Source organism: Globicephala melas, chromosome 1, assembly GCF_963455315.2.
Source record: "Globicephala melas chromosome 1, mGloMel1.2, whole genome shotgun sequence".
NCBI lineage: Eukaryota > Metazoa > Chordata > Mammalia > Artiodactyla > Delphinidae > Globicephala > Globicephala melas.
Window position 1 is genome coordinate 140345202 of NC_083314.1, and position 25066 is coordinate 140370267.

Genomic DNA, 25066 nt, shown 5'->3' on the forward strand with positions numbered 1-25066 from the left:
ATCTAAAACAGAACTTACGTGAAATTGCTAAGAAAAGGAAATAAGTGAAGCGTCGATACGATGTTATGGAACAGATTTTTCATTTTGAAAAGCACAGGCTTTTCACGTTGGCAGTTAAGTGGAATATATTTCCTAAAATCAGTATTTCATAAGGCGTACTTTTTAAGGAAAAATATATCTAATACCCTGTATGTTTAGTTAGACATTATTACAGAAGCAACCCCGACTCTGAAGATACATTTGTGGTTTGCTATTTCTCACTACTTTCTTCTTTTTTAGCTTAAGGGCTTATTGTACTAAACAGCATGTTACTCACCCGTCCATGTTTACAGATGTAGTCAAATAATTCACCACCAGACACATATTCCATTACCATAAAAAAATCTGTTGGAGTGCTGATCACCTGGTATCTTTTTTGTAAATGAAAAAATTTAATAAAAAATGTTACTTTAACCAGAATCAACCTAGTACATCCATTCTTGCTATAAATTGATATTCCAGTATTCTACAATATTTTAAGATGGCAACAAATTATATAATGTTATCAAAATAATCACAGAGCTGTAAACACGGAGCTTCACAAAACTCAATTACTTCCCAGGGCTTACAGACTTCCCTCCAGATCCCCCCTTTCATGTTTATAAAATTTAGGAAATCCTTCATTCCTCAACAACTAAATTAAGCATCAATTTTTCCATTTAAACAAAAATTTGTTTGTAGTCTATAGAGATGAGGTAGCTTATATTTAAACATAAGTGAAAAATATTCTTGGAAAGGTAAAATGATACCAAAAGGGATACAAATCAGCAAAATCTATAAAGTAGACAAATGATCCTTTCCTCAAAAAAATGAAATGCAAAAAAAGGGAGGGGAAGGTATAGATTAAAAGCAAATCAAGAGACATATTGACCAATTATACTGTATAGACTTGTTTTCATTCCAGTTCAAACAAACCAACTTTAAAAACCATTTATGAAACAATCAAGAAAATCTGAATACTGACTGGAGAGTTCATAATATTCTAACTGTTTAGGCGTGATACTGAACTGTGCTTGTTTTATTAAAATAGAGCCTTTAAATTCCACAGTAGATACTGAAGAATTTACAGACTAAAAACATACTATTTGGGATTTGCTTCGAAATAATTTGGGGTGGGAGAAGTAGGAGGAAGCAGATAAAACAATACACTAATAACTGCTGAAGCTGAATGACAGATAAATGAGGCTTCATCACTTTACTGTTGTATTCATTATGAAATATCCATAATAAAAAATTAAATAGATGTATGTATTTACGCATGTGTATGTGTTTATGTGTGTGAAAATGTATATGTACGTTTTCTAGGCACTCAAAGCTGAGCACATAAAACAATATAGAACCTTAGCTCTATTTGACAAAATAAAATTTTTCCTAAAAAACTACAACTTCCACATACACACACAATTGTACCAGAGTTTTGAAAACTTTAAATACAAGTTAAATATAACATTAATGTTTTAAATGAAGGTTGCATTTAACACATATAAAAGAAAAATTGTTCTATTCTGCTTTATTTATAAAGAATTACTTATAATCTGGTTAATCATGAGCAGTATCTAATTTACACTGAGTTGCTATTTAAAGCCACTAAGTGTAGCTGGCAGTTCTGCATGCCTTAAAGGCACCCAGTGGAAGGCACAAGCAGGGGCTGAGAAGTGGCTCAGATGCCCCCCTGTAGGCCGTATACCTTGACACAGGATGTGCCAGAAGCAGGGGAACGTTTTGGTAATTAGTCCACCCAGATGAGGCAACTTTTATTATTAATGTGCAAAAAAAGAGAGTATGTTCGAAATGGCGGTTCTGGTTACTAGTCTTCATTAAAGAGGAGGGTAAAAATGACCAGGAAGTCGGTGATATAACTATATACTATATATTTTAAAAGAGGACACATCATGTATAAATTAAACACTTGCAAAAAGTAAAATATTAACACAACATTGTAAATAAACTATGCTTCAATTAAAACAATAGAAAAAAGTAAAAATTAAGGCTGTAGTATTGAAAATGATTACAGACTTTCAGAAGAAATTTTTATAATAGCCATCGTCAGTCCTGGGGATGAAAAATGACAAGGTACCCCACTTCACACAGAATAAACTAATTTAACTGGCAAATAAGGCTGAGTCTACTTCAAATGAACTGTGAAAGGGGAATCTTCCCTGAGAACTCGAGAAAAAAGATGGTTCTGTAAGAGCAGCCCTAACAGGCAGCAAACTCTTTTTTTTTTTTTTTGCGGTACGTGGGCCCCTCACCGCTATGGCCTCTCCCGCCACGGAGCACAGGCTCCGGACGCGCAGGCTCAGCGGCCATGACTCACGGGCCCAGCCGCTCCGCGGCACGTGGGATCCTCCCGGACTGGGGCACGAACCCGCGCCCCCCCCTCCCCGCATCGGCAGGTGGACTCCCAACCCCTGCGCCACCAGGGAAGCCCAGCAAACTCTAATTGAATAAAATGAATACTGAGGGGCCGGACCACCCGCTGTGTCACTTCACTGTAGGCTGATCTGATTTAGTAACAATTTTCAGTCACTTTTCTGCTCTGTACATCTTTGGGGTAAAAGAGAAAAGTGATACAATTCTAATAAATGTAGTTGCTGATTCCTCTGAGTATACTGCAGTCTTCAGTAAATACTGTTGGATCCAGAGGCCTGACCAGATTTCAGTTTGATTTTAATTTTCTTCTTAAAGACTAGATGGTGGTATGTGCTTCCAGCCACAGGTGCAGGATATCTGCCTCTTTTTTGAGATATTAGCAGTCATTACTGATCACAGCCTAGATTTTATTAACTCACAATGAAAATTTAAATGCTGGCCAGTTTCCATAGTCTAGTAATGAACTACGGTCTAAAGGAAATATTCCCTCAAAAACTCACTGTCTCTGAAGTGCAGGCCACCAGATCACACTACCCAATACCTTTTCTTGTTATAGTCATCAACCAACCTCATTGTCAACTCCCTCCCATTTTGACTTAATGTCTCTTTCCCCACTGCTAATGCTGTCATCATTCTGGGTGAACAAAATATCCATCTAGATGATCTGTCCAATACATGCCCTCTAATTTCCTTCACTCGTCAGTTCTAACTCTCTTTCCCTCTACCACACACAATGACTCATTCCATGGTCATATACTGTCTAAGACTAACTCCTCCAATTATGCACTGGATTCCTTTGCCCCATCTACTAAAGGACTTGGTTTCTACAATTAGCTCTTCCTTCTCAGCCTCATTTTACTCAATATTCAGCAGTATAGCAACAGTTAATAATCTCTCTTTCTTCAAACACATTTTCCCCTTGGCTTCAAGACGCCAAATTCTCTTGGTTTTCCTCCAATCATTTTAACTGTTCACTTTCATTCTCCTTTGCTGGTTCCTCCTCATCTCCCAGACATCTTACCATCATACTGCCATAGAGATCACTCCCTAGAATTCTTATTTATTTATATGCACATCCTTGGTGACATCATCTAGTCTTTGGGCCTTAAATATCTTAAATACCATCTATACGCTGATGACTTCCAAATTTATCTCTGGTTTATACCTCTCCCCTTAACTTCAGACTCACATATCAAATAACCTACTTCCATCTCTACTTGGATGCCTAATAAACATTTCAACTTCAAAAAAACCAAAATCGAATTCTTGATACCTAACATCCCACTTCAAACTTGTTCCTCCTACAATCTTTTCCATTTCAATTAACGGCAACTCCATTTTTTTATTTGCCCACGCCAGCTAACCTTGGAGTCATCCTTGACTTCTCTCCTTCCACAGCCTACATCTAATCTGTCAGCAAACGCTGTTCTCTATCTTGAAAATATATACAAAATATGCTTACTTCTCAACACCCTCCACACTACGCTCTATTCCAAGCCACCATCTCTTTTGCTCAGAATACTGCAATTGACCCCTAACTGATTTCCCTGCTTCAATGTAAGTCGGGTCACATGACACCTGTGGTCAAAACTTGCCAATGGCTTCTCTTTTACTCAGAGTTAAAAGCCAAAGCTCTTACAGTGGTCTAGTATATCCTACACAATCTGGCTCCCCTTTATGTCTCTGACCACATCTCTTACTCCAATTCCCCCTAGATCACTCTGCTACTATGATCTACCTACTACTGCCTGTAGCAATTTCCACCTCAGAACCTTCGTATGTGCTGTTCTCACCATCTGTTATTCCCCCCTCCAGATATCTGCAGGCATATTCCCTCTCCTCTTCACTGTCTAACATATAACATATTTTACTGACATAGCATTTATTGTCTATCTCTTCAACGCCACCCACTACACACACACACAAAAAATACACACACACAGAAATATGAGCTTCATAATAGCAGAAATTTTGTTGTTGTCTCTTTTTGTTTGCTGGTGTATCCCCAGTACCTAAATGGTACCATTTGTTGAATGAATGGATCAACAAGCTAACACTCTGGCCTCATTTTCCTCCATCTCCCTATACATACTCTGCACATGAGACAAACCAGACTGTTTGTTCCCACCACACCATGTTCTTTACACTTTCATTCTTTTGCTTTGCTGTCCTCCTAGAATCATCAGGACCTTGTTCACATGTTACTTCCTTATATATGCAGTAAGTAATCACTGAACACCTAGTATTATACTAGGTGTTGGAGAGATAAAGATGGTATTGGACATCTCCACTTGGATATCTAATGGGATTCTCAACTTAACACAGCCAAAGCAGACCATTAATGTTCACCTGTATCCCAACATGGTTCTCCTCCATTCTTCGTATCTCAGAAAATGGTATCATTATCAACACCTAGTTTTTCAAGCCAAAACCCAAAATCCCAGTTGCTCAGTCAAAAAAAAAGTGGGGGGAGGGTCCTCACTCCCTTTCTTTTCCTCAGTAATTTATTAGTTTTACCTCCAAAATATATATTGAATTGACAGATTTACCTCCAGCTAGACCAGTGTTGTCAGATACAACTTTCTGCAATGATGGAAATATTTTATATCTTCTCTGTCCAATACGATAGCCACTAGCCACATGTGGCTATTAAGCGCTTGAAATGTGGATAGTGTGACCAGAGAACCAAAATTTTTAATTCATTTAATTTAAATTTATGTCACATATGACTAGTGGCTACTGTATTGGACAGCACAAATCTATACCACCACTTGGCTAAAGCCACCATTAATCTGTCAGCTGGACCATAGCAACAGCTTCCTAACTGGTCTCTCTGCTTCCACTTCTGCCTCTGTACCCATTCCACACTATGGTCATATCATGTCACTCCCCCAGCTCTCTGAAAGCTTCCCATTTTGAACAGAATCCAAAATCAGCAAGGTCTTCAAGATTCTATGATATGTGGTCCATGTCTACTCTCTGACCTCATGAACTACCTCTCTTTCCATCATTCACTCCACTCCAGACATTACAGCAATCTTCTTTTTCCTATAATACTCGAACTTTGTTTCAACCTCAGCAACTCTGAGGTTGCTGGTCCGCTTGCTTTAAAAACACTCTGTCCCCCGATTTTCAAATGGCTAGATCTGCATCATCCTTTAGGTCTTAGCTCAAACCTTACCTCTCAGTGAAGCTTTCTTAACAACCCAATCTAAATTAGCACCTCCTCCTTCCTCGGCACACCCTAGGACCGCACCCTGTTTCACTCTCCTCATAGCACTTATCAGTGCCTAAAACAGTCTGGTTAATTTGTTTACTTACTATCGAGAACTGCTAGATACCCCTAGAACATAAACTCCACAAGGGCAGAGACGCTGTCTTTTACCACTGTACCCCCAATGCCTTACCTATCAGATACTAGGTGCCCAATAAAAATTTGCTGAATAAAAGAAAAAACAAACATAGCTTCTGCTCCTAAAGAATTCAGTCTCGTGGCGATACTAATAAGAAAATGACCAATTACAATATAATGCCCAGGCCTTTGGAAAAGCTGAAATTCTGGGTGCTCCAGGACCGAGAGGATGAAACCTAACCCAGTGTTAGGACTAGGGCAAAGCAGTTTTTCTAGAGGTAGTTGCATTTAAAAGCTGATATTTAAAGGACGTTGGAATTGGAAGCCTAGAGGAAGGGAGATATAGGTAAAGTTTTCCAAGCAGAAGCAACAGTTGAAATATAGCAAGCAAGAGAAGATGGTGACCTGACAATAAAAGCAGAGAGAAATGAACAAGATTTAGGGGACACTCAAGATTAAGACTGGCAGAACTTAATGATCAATTATATGTAAGGGGCGAGGGAAGAGGAGTTAAATATGATGCCCAAGTTTTAGGCTTAGGAAGCTGTGTGAATGGTATTTTCATTCACGCACAAAAAATATGTATATATGGGATAAAAAGTTCAACTTAGTTTCAGATGACTGTGTGACTCCAGAATGGAAACACCCAATAAATAGTTCGATAAATGTGTCCAGAATTCAGGAGCAATATAGATTTGTAAATTTTTAAGATAGAGATGACGAATGACACCCAAAAAGGGTTCACTAAGATTACTCTAGCTCAGAATGCTGAAATACATCAATATCTAATGGCCAGGCAGGTAACAAGGGACCCAGAATAGAAAGTCTCAAGAAGAGGCAAGAATGTAAAAAGAAAATCAGAAGACTGTGGTCCCATGGAGACCTAGAGACTACAACATTTCAAGGTGGTAGTGGTGAATAATGTTAAAAGCTGTCCGTAGGTCGGATAACATAAACATTTTTAAGAGTTGGCAGGCAAAACCATCTCTACCAAATTAGAAAGTATTGATCCTTTGACCAGTTAAAATGAAGTTTCCCTAAGAACCATGGGGGAATGAAAAACAAGGACAAAAGTCATTTCAACAAATTCTAGTTCATGGGAAAGTTTGGAGTTTCCTTTCAATCCTGTTTATTCCTTTTAATTTTCTCCCAGTGGGGTTTTTTCAATTGGAATTAATAGAGAAATTGTGCAATATATAACCTTCATTCTTAGTATTTACTTTTCAAACTTTCTTGCTTACTCTAGAAGCCCATTCTGTAGCAAGGAAACTATTCTTGGCAGTTAGTCCAAGACTGCAGAGAACAAACAAAACGACTAAAAGGATCAGGTCTCTCTCCCTGTTTAAATCACTGACGCTGTTAAAGGCTATGTCAGTAAGCTTGTTGTGTAGCAAGAATACATGAGTGCCTTTTTTAAAAAAATTCAGATCCACAATTAAAGAGGAAATGTGGCAGAATGGATAAGCTCAAGGCTGGAAGCCAGAAGCTTTAAACATTAAATTCACCTCTGCCAATTACCTTTGAGTAATATTGAGAACATTCTATAACTCCTTCACAAAACAGCAAATAATTAAATAATTCTAAAACAGAATGATATAAGTAATCAAACCAAAATCAAACAATTATAAGTAATTACAGAAATGGAAGGAAGAAAACACTAGTAGTTATAACATCAAAAATAAGCTTCTAAATCCTCACGACAACTGCAACTGCTTATTGACAAAATCTGCTTTGTGTTTATAGGAACAGAACAGGAACTAGAACCCATACCCTAAATGGACAAAGGTTCCCTGGGATCTTTCAGGGTTGGCATTCTAAAAGTGGTGAAGTCAGGAAACAAGGAAAATACAGAGATCTCTCCCCTCTCCATTCTCACTTTGGCACGTGACATTTTTAGTCTGGTTTCCCAGTTTTCTCCTCTTATAGGAAGTGACCACTCAGTAAGGAAGAGCAAAGAGACTTAGCTTAGAAGTCATTCAGTAACTAGAATAAAGTCATTACTAACATGGAGCTGAAGTCAGACATGAGCTGTTTCAATTAACTGAAAATCATTCGGAATCATGAGAGGACTGGAATCAGCTTGCAGCCTGCCAATTCCTGCTTCTGAGCCAATGCACATCTAATAGCAGGCATTGTAACAGTAAGAACACATTTAATCCTCAAAGAGCACCATGGGGTATCCCCATTTTAAAGTTAAGGAAACAAAGAATACAAGAGTGAGTCACTGAACTCATAGGTGATATTTTAATTCCTATGATAATCTTTAAAAGCCTGTATATACATATTCTGGATTATCTAGAATACAGGTCCTAGACGACAACCTCATAATCAAGTACTGCCATACAATTTCAGGGGCCTCATTTCCTGTTTACGTTTATGATCAAGTGAACTTCAAATGAAGATCAAATGACACTGAAGCTTACTGTTAGAATGAAGTTTTCATCATAGTGATGTGAGAAAAGAGTCATCACAGGTCACCCAATGGCACACCAAACCCAAAAAAAGCCTTCTTTGAACAGTCAGTGACATATTCATGCTGTTGGTAAGATACACTGAGTGGGACCCTCATTTAACATACCAATTTGCAATGGTTCTCTAGCAATAAATGTATCTAGTTATAGAAATACTATAAATACTAGAAATATATAAATGCATGTTCCAAATCCCAGCAATAACTGGATCAGCCATTCATTTAAGGATTTCAAGAATGCTACTGTATTGGTTTCCTATTGTTGCCATACTTAGTGCTTAAAACACCACAAATGTATTCTGTATTATCTTACATAGGGGTAAGAAGTCTGATAGGGTAGAAGTCTGACACATGCCTCACTGGGCTAAAAAATCAAGACATAGCAGGGCTGCATTGCCTTCTGGAGGCTCTAAAAGAAATCCATTTCCTTGTATTTTCCAACTTTTAGAGACCATCTGCAATCCTTGGCTTATGGCCCCCTTCCTCCATCTTCAAAGCCAGCCACAGCCAGTTCAGTCCTTCTCATATCCCATAACTCTGACCTTGCTTCCATCCTCAGATCTCTTCCTCTGGCTTATGATTCCCTCTTCCACTTCTATGGACCATTGTATTACACTCAGACCACCCAGATAACCCAGGAAAATCCCCCTATTTTTGTCAGCTGACTAGCAACCTTAAATCCATCCATAACCTTGGACTTCTCCTTTGCCATGTAATATAACATACTCACTGGGGATTAGGACATCTTGGGACTGAGGGACACTATTCCCTACCACAGCTACTACGCAGCCTTGTTATTAGGTAGACAACATACCTCTAGAGGGTTATCAAGTAGTTCCCCATCAATGCTGACATCTAAAGATGACTCACTAACGAAGTTTAGGCTAAATATAACCTCTGACTATAATGACCTAGCAAACAAAGCCTCAAAGATATTAATACTACTGCTTGTCATCTCAGTTTTCTCAGTACTGGAGTAGAAATTAACAGCATGGCATTTGAAATCAGATATGAACACAACTACTAGCTCTGCAACTTACTAGCTATTCAACCTTGGACAAGCTGCTGGTCCTCTTTAGACATGCAATTTTCTTATCCATAAAATGAGGATAATAATACTCCTTATATGCTTATTGTGAGAATGAAGTGAAATTATGTATGTAGAATGCTCAGTACAGTTTCTAGCCATTATCAGGTAGTCAATAAAATTAATATTTATTTTATTAAACTCTATCCAAGCTTTAAGATAAAAGTAAAGACAGTTTTCAGTGTTTAGCATATTACATTTTCACAATAAATATTAAACATAACTTCAAATGATGTAAAGGAACACTGCTGCATACTTAATGTCTAAATTTTCTATGGGTCTAGCTGATTTTAAATTATTATTTATCTTTCAATTTAATTACTTAGTGTATTTATTAAACTCTTAATTTACTTATCTTCTAAGTTTGTAACTTGTCTTATCCAAAAAGAAAAAAATTCATTTGACTTCCTAAGGGCTTTACAATCAGTAATTAAAGTAATGATTGCAGTTTGGCAAATAATATTCAGTACTATGGCAGATAATCTTTAATAGTAACTTTCTACCTTTTCCATAAAGAAAATATCTTGGTATGTTAATTAAAAGTGACTAGAAAATAATTATAAAAGAAATCTAGAAATAGCAAAGTACTAAATGACCTTCAACACGAATATTAGCGATGAGCCAATTTACAATTAGACTTTTAATTCTAAACCAGAAGTATGCAAAAAGGATTGATATGGTTAAATGAATTAACACTTGCTAAATATAAATATGAAAAAATTGTATATTTATAAAAGTTTAACTAAAAATAAATAATTATTAAATATAATATTTCAAGACAGTTTCTCTTTTATATTATCAAGTGCAAAAATACTTACAGTTTGATAATATGAGGATGACGAAAGAGTTTTAGATTTTGAATTTCTCGTTTTATTTTTCCAACAACATCTAAACTGCGAATCTTCTGTCTATTTAAAATTTTAACTGCCACCTTATGGCCTGTTAATTGATGTTCTCCAACTAGAGAAAAGAAAAAGGAAAATAACCTTGCTGTCATAGCAACATAATTATTTATTCATGCTTCCTTCCACTGTAACTCCAAACTTCTTTACTCATATATGCCTCTTTGATATCATTTATTGCATAGAACAGAAGATATCTCTTTTCATGTCTGTCTCTTCTATTGGAGTATGCACTCCTTGAGGACAGAAACTATATCTTAGTCTCCTCTGTATCCTCAACACCTAGTACAGAGATGTTAATTAAATCTTTGTGGAAAGGATGACTGAAGTCCAAATTCTTACCTAAAAGTATAATCAAATTTGAAACATCTTTCGTATAGAATAGAATAGAATTTACTATGTTTTGTTAATCTCTTTCTTTCTCCTCTTCTGGTTAATCCAGTCATTGTATTATTGAAGAATAAATAATTGCTATAATAAACTAAAACCCATAACTAGTTTCAAAACTATTCCATCAGAAAATCCACAAGTAACCCTTTTTTTTTGCTTTTTCTATAAAGCTTTCCCATTTTCTCCCTATTTGATGGAATCTCAAATGATGTAATACTGAGGGTTTGAACTTCTTTCAAACCCTCACAGTATATTTATAAAGCTCATGTGTCATTCATCATTTTGAGGCTATTTTATATATTTGTATTTTTGAAAAATCACATGACATGAGCTATTAGCTCTTATCCTCCTTGAATAAGACAGTCAGTATTCATCTGAATCTCCTAGGAAGTATATAAGCACAGTATTTTGTACATACTGGATGCATCATACTTCCTGATTTCAAACTACATTACAAAGTTATAGTAATCAAAACAGCACAGTACTGGCATAAAACCAGACACAGAGATTAATGGAATAAAGAGCCCATAAATAAACTCATGCATATAAGGTCAATTAATTTATGACAAAAGAATCAAGAATATACAATGGGGAAAACATACTCTCTCCAATAATTGGTGTTGGGAAAATTGGATAGCCACATACAAAAGAATGAAAATAGACCCCTATCTCACACAGTACATAAAAATCAACTCAAAATGGATTAAAGACTTAAATTTAAAACCAGAAACCATAAAACTTCTAGAAGGGGGTAAGCTCCTTGATATTAGTCTTAGCAATGATTTTTTGGGACTTGACAACAAAAGCAAAGGCAACAAAAGCAAATATAAACAAGTGGGACTAAATCAAACTAAAAAGCTTCTGCACAGCAAAAGAAAACATCAACAAAATGAAAAGGCAACCTACTGAATGGAAGAAAACATTTGCAAATTATATACCTGATAAGGGGTTTTAATACCCAAAATATATAAATTACTTAACAACTTAATAGCAAAAAACCAAACAATCTGATTTTAAAAATAGACAGAAAAACTGAATAAACCTCTTGCCAAAGAAAGTATACAAATGGCCACATACACAAAATCATCAGGTAATCATCACTAACCATCAGGTAGATGCAAATCAAACCCACCACCACAATGAGCTATCACCTCACACCTGTCAGAATGGCTGTCATTAAAACTGAAAAGATAACAAGTGTTGGTGAAGATGTGGAGAAAGGGGAACCCTTGTGCACTGTTGATGGGAATGTACATTGATGTAACCACTATGTAAAACAGTGTGGAGGTTCCTCAAAAAATAAAAAATAGAACTACCATATGATCCAGCAATCCCACTTCTGGATACTTGAAATAAAAACAGCATATCAAAGAAATATCTACACTCACATGTTCATTGCAGCATTATTCACAAAAGCAAAGATATGGAAACTACCTCAGTGTCCATGGACATATGAATGAATGAATAAAGAAGATGTGGTGTGCATATTCCCTCTTTCTCTCTCTCTCTCTCTCTCTCTCTCTCTCATGTACACACACACACAGAGACACACACACAGTGCAATATATTATTAGTTCATGAGAAAGAAAGAAATCCTATTTTCAACATGGATGGACCTTGAGGGTATTATGCTAAGTGAAATGAGCCAGATAAAGAAATACTACATGAGATCCTGTTATATGTGGGGTATCAAAGAAAAAATGTCAAACTCATAGAAACAGAGAGTAGAAGAGTGGTTGCTAGGAGCTGGGGGATGAGGGAAATAAGAAGTGGGTAAAAGGGCACAAACGTTCTGCACTAAGATGAATAAGATACGAGGATCTAATGTAAAACATCACCGTGATGAACACTTTAAATATTTTATAATTTTGTCAATTATACCCCAATAAAGCTGAATCTTTAATTAAAGTTTTTTCAAATCATTGCTTTGTCTATGATATCTGAAGAAATAACACACTCATTTATCTTCATACCTGAAGAAATTTTTCCTCGCAAAGCAACAGCAAAGAAATGGCATCGATGGAGTTGGGGGAGGATCAAGATGGCAAAGGAGTAGGACAGGGAGCTCACCTTCTCCCACAGAAACATTAAAAGCACATCTACAAGTGGAATGATTCATACAGAAAATCTACTGAACACTGGCAGAAGACCTCAGACTTCCGCAAGGGCAAGAAAACCTCCATGTAACCATATAGGACAAAGGAAAAAGACAAAGAAAGGAACTGGGACAGGGCCTGAACCCCAGGAAGGGAGCTGTGAAGGAAGAAAGGTTTATGCCCCTTGGGGAGTACCCTCACCAGTGTGGAGATCAGCCTGCATGGAGGGGGAGCTTTGGAGCCTAGCTGGAGAGTGCAACAACCGGTTTGTGGAAGGCAAAATGGAGAGTAACGAACACAGAAGGTTGTCACTGCCACCCTGGGCTCCCCAGCCTTAGACACTTGCCTGTCAGTGTGGGTGGGGGCTGGGTGCTGAAGCTCAGCCTTCAGAGGTCAGACCCAGGAAGAGGACCGGGGTTGGATGTGCAGAGACAGCCTGAAGAGGCTGGACTGTGGCAACTGAGGGGGTACTCAGAAGAAACCAGAGCTCACTGGAGAGGCAAGGTGCCATTATTTGGGGGTTCACGAGGAGAGAGGCAGGAACACCATAAGAGCTTCCTTCCCTGTGGGCTCTCCCAGGCAAGAGGACACCACCTACAGCAACTCTGGGGGTGGGCACAAGTTGTCACCACCATCCTGGGCTCCAGAGGAGTGCTGTCCCAGGAGTGCATGGGTAGTAGCCACCCTTAGGAGACTGGTGAGCAGGTGCCAAGCTCTGTCCCGGGAGTGTGGGAATGGCAGCTGCCCCTAGCAGACCTGCAAGCAAGCAACGAGCCCTGCCACCGCTCTCCCCAGAGTGCACAAGGGCCACTGCACCTGCATACGCTGTATCAAGGGGATAATAGCCAACACACACTGAGGAAAGAGACAGCCACCATCCAGACTAAGAGCAGCCCCTCAATCCCGGAAAAGATGGTGGAGGAGAAGAACTTGAGCTCACTTCCTCTCATGAAAACACCAAAATCGCAACTTAACTGCTGAATAACCACTGACAAAAGACCAGAACCTACCAGAGAAGATATTTTACATTCAAAGACAAAGAAAGAGCCACAACAAAACTGTAGGAGGGGTGCTTTCATGACATAATCAAACCCCATACCCCTTTGTAGATGACCCACACACTAGAAAATACCTGTATTGAAGAGGTTCTCCCACAAGAGTGAAAATCTTGAGCCCCTGTCAGGCTCCCCAGCCTGAGGGTCTGGCATCAGAAGGAGGAACTCCCAGACCAACTGGCTTCGAAGGCCAGTGGGGCTTGAGTGCAGGAGCTCCACAGGACTGTGGGAAACATAGACTCCACTCCTGGAGGGCTCACACAGGTTTCACATACACAGGGACCCAGCAGAAAGCAGTAACTCAATAGGAATCAGGGCTGGACCTACCTACAGGTCTTGGAGGGTCTCCTGGGGAGTCAGGGGTTGGCTGTGGTTCACTGTGGAGGCAAGGACATTGGTGGCATGGGCCCCAGAAAATATTGATCAGTGTGAGTTCTCCCAGAGGTCGCCATTTTGGTATCAAGACCTGGTCCTACCCAAGAGCCTACAGGCTTCACTGCTAGAATGCCTCAGGCCAAATAACGAGCGGGATAGGAACACAGCCCCACCCATCAGCAGACAGGCTGCTAACACCATACTGAGCTCACAGCCATCTCTAAACACATCCCTTGACAAGGCCCTACCCACCAGAGGGACAAGACCTAGATCCACCCACCAGTGGGCAGGAACCAGTCCCTCCCACGAAGAAGCCTGCATAAGCCCAAGGACCAACCTCACCCACCAGGGGACAGACAGCAGAAGCAAGAGGAGCTACAATCCTGCAGCCTGTGGAATGGAAACCACAATCACACAAAGTGAGACAAAATGAGACAGCAGAGAAAAATGTTCCAGACAAAGGAACAAGATAACCCACAAGAAAAACTAAATGAAATGGAAATAGGCAACCTACCCGAAAAATAATTTAGAGTAATGATAGTAAAGATGTTCCAAGATCTCAGAAAAATAATGGAGGCACAGATCGAGAAGATACAAGAGATGTTTAACAAAGAGTTAGAAGGTTTAAAGAACAAAGAAACAGAGATGAACAATACAATAGCTTGAATGAAAAATACACTAGAAGAAATCAATAGCAGAATAATCGAGGCAGAAGAACGAATAAGTGAGCTGGAAGACAGAAAGGTAGAAATCACTGTCACAGAACAGAATAAAGAAAATAATGAAAAGAAATGAGGATAGTCTAAGAGACCTCTGGGACAACATTAAATGCACTAACATTCACATTATAGGGGTCCCAGAAGGAGAAGAGAGAGAGAGAAAGGGCCTGAGAAAATATTTGAAGACATTATAGCTGAAAACTACTCTAACATGAGAAAGGAAACACTCACTCAAGTCCAGGAAGTGAAGCGAGTCCCATACAAGATGCTAAGACACATATTAATCAAACTGACAAAAATTAAAACCCCCCCAAAATTTAAAAGCAACAAGGGAAAAGCAACAAACAACACACAAGTGAATCCTCATAAAGTTATCAGCTGAGTTTTCAGAAGAAACCTGGCAGGCCACAAGGGAATGGGCATGATATATTCAGAGTGAAAGGGAAGGACCTACAACCAAGAATACTCTACCAGCAAGGCTCTCATTCAGATTTGACAGAGAAATCAAAATCTTTACAGACAAGCAAATGCTAAGAGAATTCAATACCACCAAACCAGCATTAAACAAATCCTAGGAACTTCTCTAGGCAGAAAATAAAAGGCCACAGCCAGAAACAAGAAGAGTACAAATCACAAGGCTCACCAGTAAAGGCAAACACAAAGCAAAGGTAGGAAATCACCCACACACAAATATGATATCAAAACCAGCAACTGTGAGAAGAGTACAAACACAGGATATTGAAAAGGCACTGGAAATTAAGAGACCAGCAACTCAAAACAATCTTGTACATATATAGACTGCTATATCAAAGCCTCATGGGAACAACAAACCAAAAATCTCCAATGGATACACATACAAAAAAGAAAAAGCAAACCAAACACAGCACAAAAGCTAGACATCAAATCATAAGGGAAGAGAACAAAAAAGGAAGGGAAGAAAAAACACCTTCAGAAACAAAGCCAAATCAATTAACAAAATGGCAATAAGAACATACATATTGATAATTATCTTAAATTTAAATGGATTAAATCTCAAACCAAAAGACAGACTGGCTGAATGGACACAAAAATAAGACCCAAATATATGCTGTTTATAAGAGACCCACTTCAGATCTAGGGACACATACAGACTGAAAGTGAGGGGATGGAAAAAGATACTCCATGCAAGTGGAAATAAAAAGAAAGCTGGAGTAGCAATACCTGTATTAGACAAAATAGACTTTAAAATAAAGACTGTTATAAGAGACAAGGAAGGACACTACATAATGATCAAGGGATCAATACAAGAAGATATAACAATTGTGAATATATATGCACCCCACACTGGAGCACCTCAATATATAAGGCAAATGCTAACAGCCATAAAAGGAGAAATCAACAGTAACACAATACTAACGGGAGACCCCACTTTCATCAATGGACAGATCATCCAGACAGAAAATCAATAGGAAACACAGCCCTTAAATGACACATTAGACCAGATGAACCTAATTGATATTTATAGACCATTCCATTCAAAAGCAAAAGAACACACTTTCTTCTCCAGTGCACATGGAACATTCTCCAGGATAGATCACATCTTTGGCCACAAATCAAGCCTTGGTAAATTTAAGAAAATTAAAGTCATATCAAGCATCTTTTCTGACCACAACACTATGAGATTAGAAATCAATTACAGGGGAAAAAAACTGTAAAAGACAGACACATGGAGGCTAAACAACATGTTACTAAACAAACAATGGATTACTGAAGAAATCAAAGGGAAATTAAAAAAAATACTTAGAGACAAATGACAACAAAAACACCACAATACAAAACCTATGAGACACAGCAAAAGCAGTTCTAAGAGAGAAGTTAGGAACAATACAATCTTACCTCAGGAAACAAGAAAAATCTCAAATAAACATCCTAACCTTACACCTAAAGCAACTAGAGAAAGAAGAATAAACAAAACCTAAAGTTAGTAGAAGGAAAGAAATCAAAAATATCAGAGAAGATATAAATGAAATAGAGACAAAGAAAACAACAGAAAAGATCAATGAAATAAACCTGGTTTTTCAGAAAGATAAACAAAACTGACAAACCTTTAGCCAGACTCATCAAGAAAAAAAGATACAGGGCTCAAATCAATAAAATTAGAAATGAAAAAGGAGAAGTTACAACGGACACCACAGAAATACAAAGGATCATAAAAGACTACTACAAACAACTATAGGCCAGTAAAATGGACAACCTAGAAGAAATGGACAAATTCTTAGAAATACACAACCTTCCAAACTGAACCAGGAAGAAATATAAAAAATATGAACAGACCAATCACAAATACTGAAATTGAAACTGCGATTTAAAAACTTCAAACACACTAAAGTCCAGGACCAGATGACTTCACAGGTGAATTCTATCAAACATTTAGAAAAGAGTTAACACCTATTCTTCTGAAACTCTTCCAAACAATTGCAGAAGAAGGAACACTCCCAAGCACATTCTATGAGTCCACCATCACCCTGATACCAAAACCAGACAAAGATATCACAAAAAAAGAAAATTACATGCCAATATCACTAATGAACATACATGCAAAGTCCTCAAAAAACTACTATCAAACCAAATCCAACAATACACTAAAAGGATCATACATGATGATCAAGTGGGATTTATCCAAAGGATGCAAGAATTCTTCAGTATCTGCAAATCAATCACTGTGATACACCACATTAACAAACTGAAGAATAAAATCCATATGATCATCTCAAAAGATGCAGAAAAAGCTTTTGATAAAATTCAACACCGATTTATGATAAAACCTCTCCAGAAAGTGGGCACAGAGGGAAATTACCTCAACATAATAAAGGCCATATATGACAAACCCACAACTAACATCATTCTCAATGGTGAAAAACTGAAAGCATTCACTCTAAGATCAGGCACAAGACAAGAATGTCCCCTCTCACCACTATTATTTAACATAGTTTTGGAAGTCCTAGCCATGGCAATCAGAGAAGAAAAAGAAATAAAAGGAATACAAATTGGAAAAGAAGAAGTAAAACTGTCACTGTTTGCAGATGACATGATACTATACATAGAAAATCCTAAAAATGCTACCAGAAAACTACTAGAGCTCCTCAAGGAATTCAGCAAAGTTGAAGCATATGAAATTAATACACAGAAATCTGTTGCATTCCTATACATTAAGAACAAAAGGTCAGAAAGAAAAATTAAGGAAACAATCCCATATACCATTGCATCAAAAAGAATAAAATATCTAGGAATAAACCTACCTAAGGAGACAAAAGACCTGTACTCTGGAAACTATAAGATGCTGATGAAAGAAATCGAAGATGACACAAACAGATGGAAAGATATACCATGTTCCTGAATTGGAAGAATCAATATTGTCAAAATGACTACACTACCCAAGGCAATCTACAGATTCAGTGCAATGCCTATTAAATTACAATGGCAATTTTCACAGAACAAGCCCCCAATTTTATAAAATTTGTATGGAAACACAAAAGGCCCTAAATAGCCAAAGCAATCCTGAGAAAGAAAAAAGGAGCTAGAGGAATCAGGCCCCCTGCCTTCAGACTATACTACAAAGCTATAGTAATCAAAACTGTATGGTACTGGCACAGAAACAGAAATATAGATCAATGGAACAGGATAGAAAACCCAGAAATAAACCCATGCACCTATGGTCAATTAATCTATGACAAACGAGGCAAGAATATACAGTGGAGAAAAGCCAGTCTCTTCAATAAGTGGTGCTGGGGAAACTGGACAGCTACATGTAAAAGAATGAAATTAGAACACTCCCTAACACCATACACAAAAATAAACTCAAAATGGATCAAAGACCTAAATGTAAGGCCAGACACTATAAAACTCTTAAGAGAAAAACATAGGCAGAACACTCGTTGATATAGATTGCAGCAAATTCTTCTTTGAACCATGACATACAGTAATGAAAATAAAAAATAAGCAAATGGGAGCTAATTAAACTTAAAATCTTCTGCACAGGAAAGGAAACCATAAACAAAATGAAAAGACAACCCACGGAATGGGAGAAAATATTTGCAAATGATGTGATTGACAAGGGATTAATCTCCAAGAGAGACAAACAGCTCATGCAGATCAAAAATGAAAAAAAAAACCAACATCAAAAAATGGGTGGAAGATCTAAATAGACATTTCTCCAAAGAAGACATACAGAAGGACAAAAAGCACATGAAAAGATGCTCAACATCACTAATTATCCAGAGAAATGAAAATCAAAACTACAATGAGGTATCACCTCACACTGGTCAGAATGGCCATCATCAAAAACTCTACAAACAATAAATGTTGGTGAGGGTGTGGAGAAAAGGGAACCCTCTTACACTGTTGGTAGAAATGTAAATTGGTACAACCACTGTGGAGAACAGTATGGAGGTTCCTTAAAAAACAAAAATAGAACTACCATATGGTCCAGCAATCCCCACTCCTAGGCATATATCTGGAGAAAACATAATCCAAAAAGATACATGCACCCCAATGTTCACTGCAGCACTATTTACAGTAGCCAAGACATGGAAGCAAACTAAATGTCCATCGACAGAGAAATGGATAAAGATGTGGTACATGTATACAATGGAATGTTACTCAGCCACAAAGAAGAATCAAATAATGCCATTTGCAGCAACATTGATGGACCCAGAGATTATCATACAAATTGAAGTAAGTCAGACAGAGAAAGACAAATTTCATATGATATCACTCATCTGTGGAATCTAATTTTTTTAAAAAATGACACAAATGAACTTATGTACAAAACAGAAAAAGACTTACAGATATCAGAAACAAACTTACGGTTTACAAAGGGGAAACGTTGGGGGGAGGGATAAATCAGGAGCTTGGGATTAACATACACATACACACACTACTATATATAGATAACCAACAAGGACCTACTATATAGCACAGGGAACTCTACTCAATATTCTGTGATAACCTTTATGAGACAGGAATTTGAAAAAGAATGAACATATGTATATGTATAACTGAATCACTGTACTGTATACCTGAAACTAACACAACATTGTAAATCAATTATACTCCAATAAAATTTAAAAAAAAAGAAATGGCATCATCCCTTGAAACACTTAAGCACACTGATAAGCTAATTGGTTATCTGAGGTCAAAAGATTCAAATGCATTAAGAACACCTCCTCTTTTTGCTGAAATATACTAGCCTCTATTACCTAATAACTTATTAAGTGAATTAGTACTTAGCTATAATTAATTAAATCCAGATAGTTGTCTCATGATCACATCCTACCTGAAAGCCGAATGAATATTCCTAAAAATCTTGTAATATAAACAGATTTAACACCAAGAATTTCTTTTTGTGTATTACAGCTATAAATTTTCTATGGAAGTAACAGGGGAAAAAAGGCTTGGATTCATTAATGTTTAACTAACATTCATTTATTCAATCTAAAAACATTTACTGAGCACCATTTACATGCCAGGACTGTGTTGATCAAAGACACATGTAAAGAGAGATTTAATAGGTCTCCAAGTTTTAGTAGGGAGAAAAACAATCAGCAATAAAGGAGCTAAAATCGATTCTGTATGGTAGCAAATCTGTCTGAAAACTGTTAGGGATACCTTATTTGTGAAGGGAGAACATAGATGAGAAACAAAACATTTTTAAAAACCAAGGATGGACAAATTTGCCATAATTTATCATGTATATAAGTAAATATCCAGCTCAATACCTCTTTTGACAGGAGCAATAAAGAACACTCATCCATGGAACAACTATTTAATGAATGCCTACTATGGTGTATTCCATACCAAGTGAGGTTAATAGGCACTTGGGATGTAAGCAGTGAACAAATTAGTTCTGTCACACTGCTAGGTGTCCCCCAATATCTATTCCAGCCTTCCTTCCCAGACATGTGATTCCCAAATTACACCTGTGCACGTGTCTACCCAGAGTAGAGACTGCATCCTAATATCTCCTGTAACTAGGTACGGCCATGTGACCTATGTTCTGGCCAATGACATGCAAGCAGAAATGTCTCTAGCAGCAGCTTCTTCATCCCTTCCTCCATCCTGAAGCCTGGAACTACCTGCTCAGACTGTTACAAGAGAGTAAAATACTATCTTGTTTAAGCTATTCTTAACTTTGAAAATTCTTGTCATTCACAGCTGAACCTCAATAATACCCTATTCAGAATACTTTAAAATGCAAAATGTTTGAACTTATTTCAAATTTCCCATTTTGCTGAACTACCATCCATGAACTAATGGAAATAAACTATAATTTATAGCCCATACAATTTCTTGGATTAAAGGATTCTACGAAATTATCACTCATTAGTGGTCCATTTTGTTTTTCCCAAACTCTATTCAAATTATACAAAATACTCTCTAAAGCGATTGAAAAATCTATACTTACCCAATCTATCCTTTTAGAATTTTACATTTGATAAGGTGAAGAGTTGTTATACAGAAGAAAGAATAAAACTGTTTTATATTGTTCTAGGAGCAAAACTGGGAATAATCAATACAAATTCTTTCAACAGAGTCCTCTGCTCTACGAAGCCCCTCTCACCTCCTTTTTCACCACTCAAGCCTATACTGAAAATTAAAACATTAAAATTTTTTAATGTTACTACTGTACCCTGAGTATCCTTTTTTTCACAGGATGTGTAACACTAACATTTATTATTTTTCAGTTCATCTCTCAATACTAGATGGGAGGGGGCTGGAGGTCAGGTCCCCTGTAGTCTTTTTCTATTGCCAGGGTTGGCGATAAGCGGTAAGCCGAGAAAATGAGGCACAGAAAAGTTACGGATTTGCCCACATTCGTTCAGCTATGAAGTAGCAGGGCTGGAATTAAAACCCAGCAGCATGCACCATCCAATATTCAAACAGAGGAAGCTCAGCCATTTGTCAAGATCACCATAAGATAAATTCCTGCATTAACTAACAGGTTGGACTAGATCAAGCCTAATTCCCCTTCCAATTCTAAGATTTTTGTAATTATATCCCCAGGGATCATTCCACACTACATCTTTTAAGGGTATAAATCTTTTAAGCCACTCTAGCCTCTTGATTTTAGTTGTCATTTTCTGGATGCTTTCCAGCTTTTCTTGATACACAAGACGCAGGACTTCTTATGGCTGTATTATGGAGTTGTAAATACATGATTGTTTTGCACGAAGACTATAATTTTTCTAACGTCCAGTATCATTCCCAATGAAGTCTAGCGTTTTTTACCACAAGCATGGACCCTATAATTTTATGAAAAATAACTTGGAACACTTCTCTTCCTATATATTATTCCATATTAATTCATTTAAAATACTTCATTCAATTTTAATATCATAATTTAGAACAGTAATATAGCTAATAAACAATTAAATCTAATTAAGATTTATGAAAATATTTTAATAAAATCTAATTGAATAGAAATCCTTTATTAAAATCCAATAAAAGAACAATCAAAAAATAAACTATTGTGTATTTTAGGTCTAAATTATAATCTATTTATATTTGAGGCTCAAAGAACTGTCAAAATGTCATTCTTCTGTAAAGGCTACAAACTGTATAATATGTATAATAATTTGAATTATTATTATTATACAGTATGTATAAATAATGGTATAGTCTTAATGTAATACTATACAGCTATGAGAATGAGTGAATTACAACTACATGCAATGACGTGGGTAAATCTCACAAACATAATCTTAAGTTAAATAAATGAGAGAAATATGATTATACTTCTATGAAGTTCAAAAATAGATGAAACTATTTATAATCCATGGATAGTGGTGACCTTTGGTGGGGGTGGAAGATGGAAACGTTAACTAAAATGGGACAAAGGTGGGGGGCTTGGGTGATCCTGGTCATATTTTGTGCCTTTAAGTAGTGGTTATATGTCTATGTTCAGTCTGTGAAAATTCATTGAGGATTTATGTAAGAAATCACTTGGAATGTATGTACCGCTTTACATACATGGTACAATTCAATTTAAAACGTTAAGAAAGAATGTTTGGATGACACTATATCCATACCTAGGCTATTACAAGCCAAGGGACACCATGTGTCAGCAAGCAGGGCCTTGTGTGGCATCAGCCACCCTTACTCATTTGTATCAAGAGCCTTCATTCTGGGAGTCAGGAGTGTCATCTGATGCACACATGGTCTGACCCCTACCTTCAGCAGACTCCTGCCAAAATAACACAAGCCTCCTTTCTTCTTTGCCCACGGTGAAACAAAACAGTCTCATTGCTTTTCTCAAAATTTCCTTTCCTTGAAAGTCCTTTAAAATTCTCTAAAGGACAGTTATGAACAGGAAGCAAAAGATTTCCTGTTTTGATATACCACTGATTAAAAAAGTACTATGGGCACCTTATATACAAATATTATTTATTCCCTAGAACCCTAAAAGTAAACATTACCCCTAGTTTACAGATGAAGAAACTAGAATTAGAGAACAATGAGGAGCAAGGTTTATCTGCCTCCAACACACAAGCTCAAAACTCACATTACTTTGCCTCCCAATAACCAGGCTCTCTTGATGATAACACGTCAAGAGTGCTTACTTGCATGTTTATCCTTCTATGTCCAGCATTTCAGCAGAGAAATCAGGGCACAGTAAAGGGATGGAGTGAGAAAAATCAAGGAAGAAGAATTGCTATGTTCAGCTCAAATGCAGGCTGGGGTAGGGCTGTGGCCTTTGCTATGCTATGGATCAGATACATGAAAGTTGTTCTTTAAGAACTGCCTAATGTCAAGAAAATAAATTGCAGACTGAAATAATCCCATAATACAATATGCAACATGCACTAGATTTTTACTGAGAGAACAAACTCACATATCATTGAAGACCTTCTTCTCTTAGTTGTTTTTACTCCCTGTTGGCCTGAACATTCATTTGTTCATTCACTCAATCAACAAATATCTTCTGAGGGTCTAATGTGTACTAGCCATTGCTCCAGATGCTGAAAATGCAGGTATAAATGGAACTTGTATTCTGGAGGAGAATATAAACAATAAACGAACATATAATAATGGTGATAGAATGATAAAAAAAATGAAAATCAAGCAGAGTACTGGGAATAACAAGAATGACTGGGGTGAAGGTGGGAAAACTAATTTGAACAGATCAGTAAGGGCCTGAGGATGTGATTTTTCTTTTTTAGCAAAGACTTGTTCTGAAGCTACCTTCTTTGAGAACTGATTACATGATATGCTGTATTCTGCTTTATTTTTGAAACCTGTGTTTATACTGGCTTGGACTATAATTTTAAAGTACTTCTTTAAAACTTAAGTCAATCAAGAATTCCATAGGAGAATCAACTTACTTTTCACAGAATCATTTAAGATGAATCATTTACATAGAGTCAGGGAAAAAGTTTTCTGGTATAGAAGAGATTATTTAAAACTGCTGGAGAAAGTATTAGCATTCAGGTCAGAGATAACAGATTTGAAAAAATGTTCATAGATGTTTCTCACTCCAGATGAACAACAGAATCTTCCAGAAACACTCCCAAAGATTCTTAAATCATCCCCTCTCTTCTCTTTCCAACTCTGGTCCTTACGTGTCTATTCTCTTTCTGTGTTTCTCTTATTCTACATGCTTTGTCTCACTCTTGTTCACTCTCCTTCCTTTTCCTGTCTTCAAACATCTCCCCTTCTATGCCCATCAACTGCCCCTACCTGAATAATTTTTGTTTTTGAATATATTTACTGAATATCATTTTATGTTCCATAAAATTTCTCCTGAAAGTGGAATTGTGGAATAATTTAAAGGTCTCTCCAAGTGTTCCTTTTAGTGGCTACCCTAGAGATTACAACATTCATCTTGGACATTAATAGAATCTAATATAATGTTTTCACCATTTCCTAGACAATGCACGGACTTTAGAACACTTTAACTCTATGCTTCCTCTCCTACTTTTCTGTTGTTGTATTTTAATCCTACATGTATTTTAAATCCCGTAAGATGTTATTACTTTAGTCAATATCTATTTAGTTACCCACATATTTACCCTTTCCAACGGTCTTCATTTCTTCTTGTACTCTTGCTTCCATCTGGGAAAGCATCACCTATTTTTCTGCCTGAAGAATTCCCTTTGGTGTTCCCTTTACTGTAGGTCTGCTGGAGACGTATTCTCTCAGTTTATGCTTACCTGAAAATGTATTGTGCCTTT

At 37.1% G+C, this 25066-nt stretch overlaps 1 protein-coding gene across 3 annotated transcripts in view; it reads right to left on the bottom strand.

Moving 5' to 3' along the window:
- PRKAA2 (protein kinase AMP-activated catalytic subunit alpha 2) overlaps positions 1-25066 on the bottom strand; it is a 71106-nt gene that overhangs the window by 28911 nt on the left and 17129 nt on the right. For 2 of the 3 annotated variants that reach the window (XM_030870283.2, XM_030870286.2), the window contains exons 2-3: positions 10140-10281; positions 317-410 (exon numbers count right to left, since the gene is read on the bottom strand). In XM_030870283.2, the coding sequence (XP_030726143.1) occupies positions 317-410; positions 10140-10281 (236 nt within the window). Of the gene's footprint in view, positions 1-316; positions 411-10139; positions 10282-23727; positions 23734-25066 lie in introns of those variants that run through there. The other variant, XM_030870284.2, reaches the window with a different exon arrangement.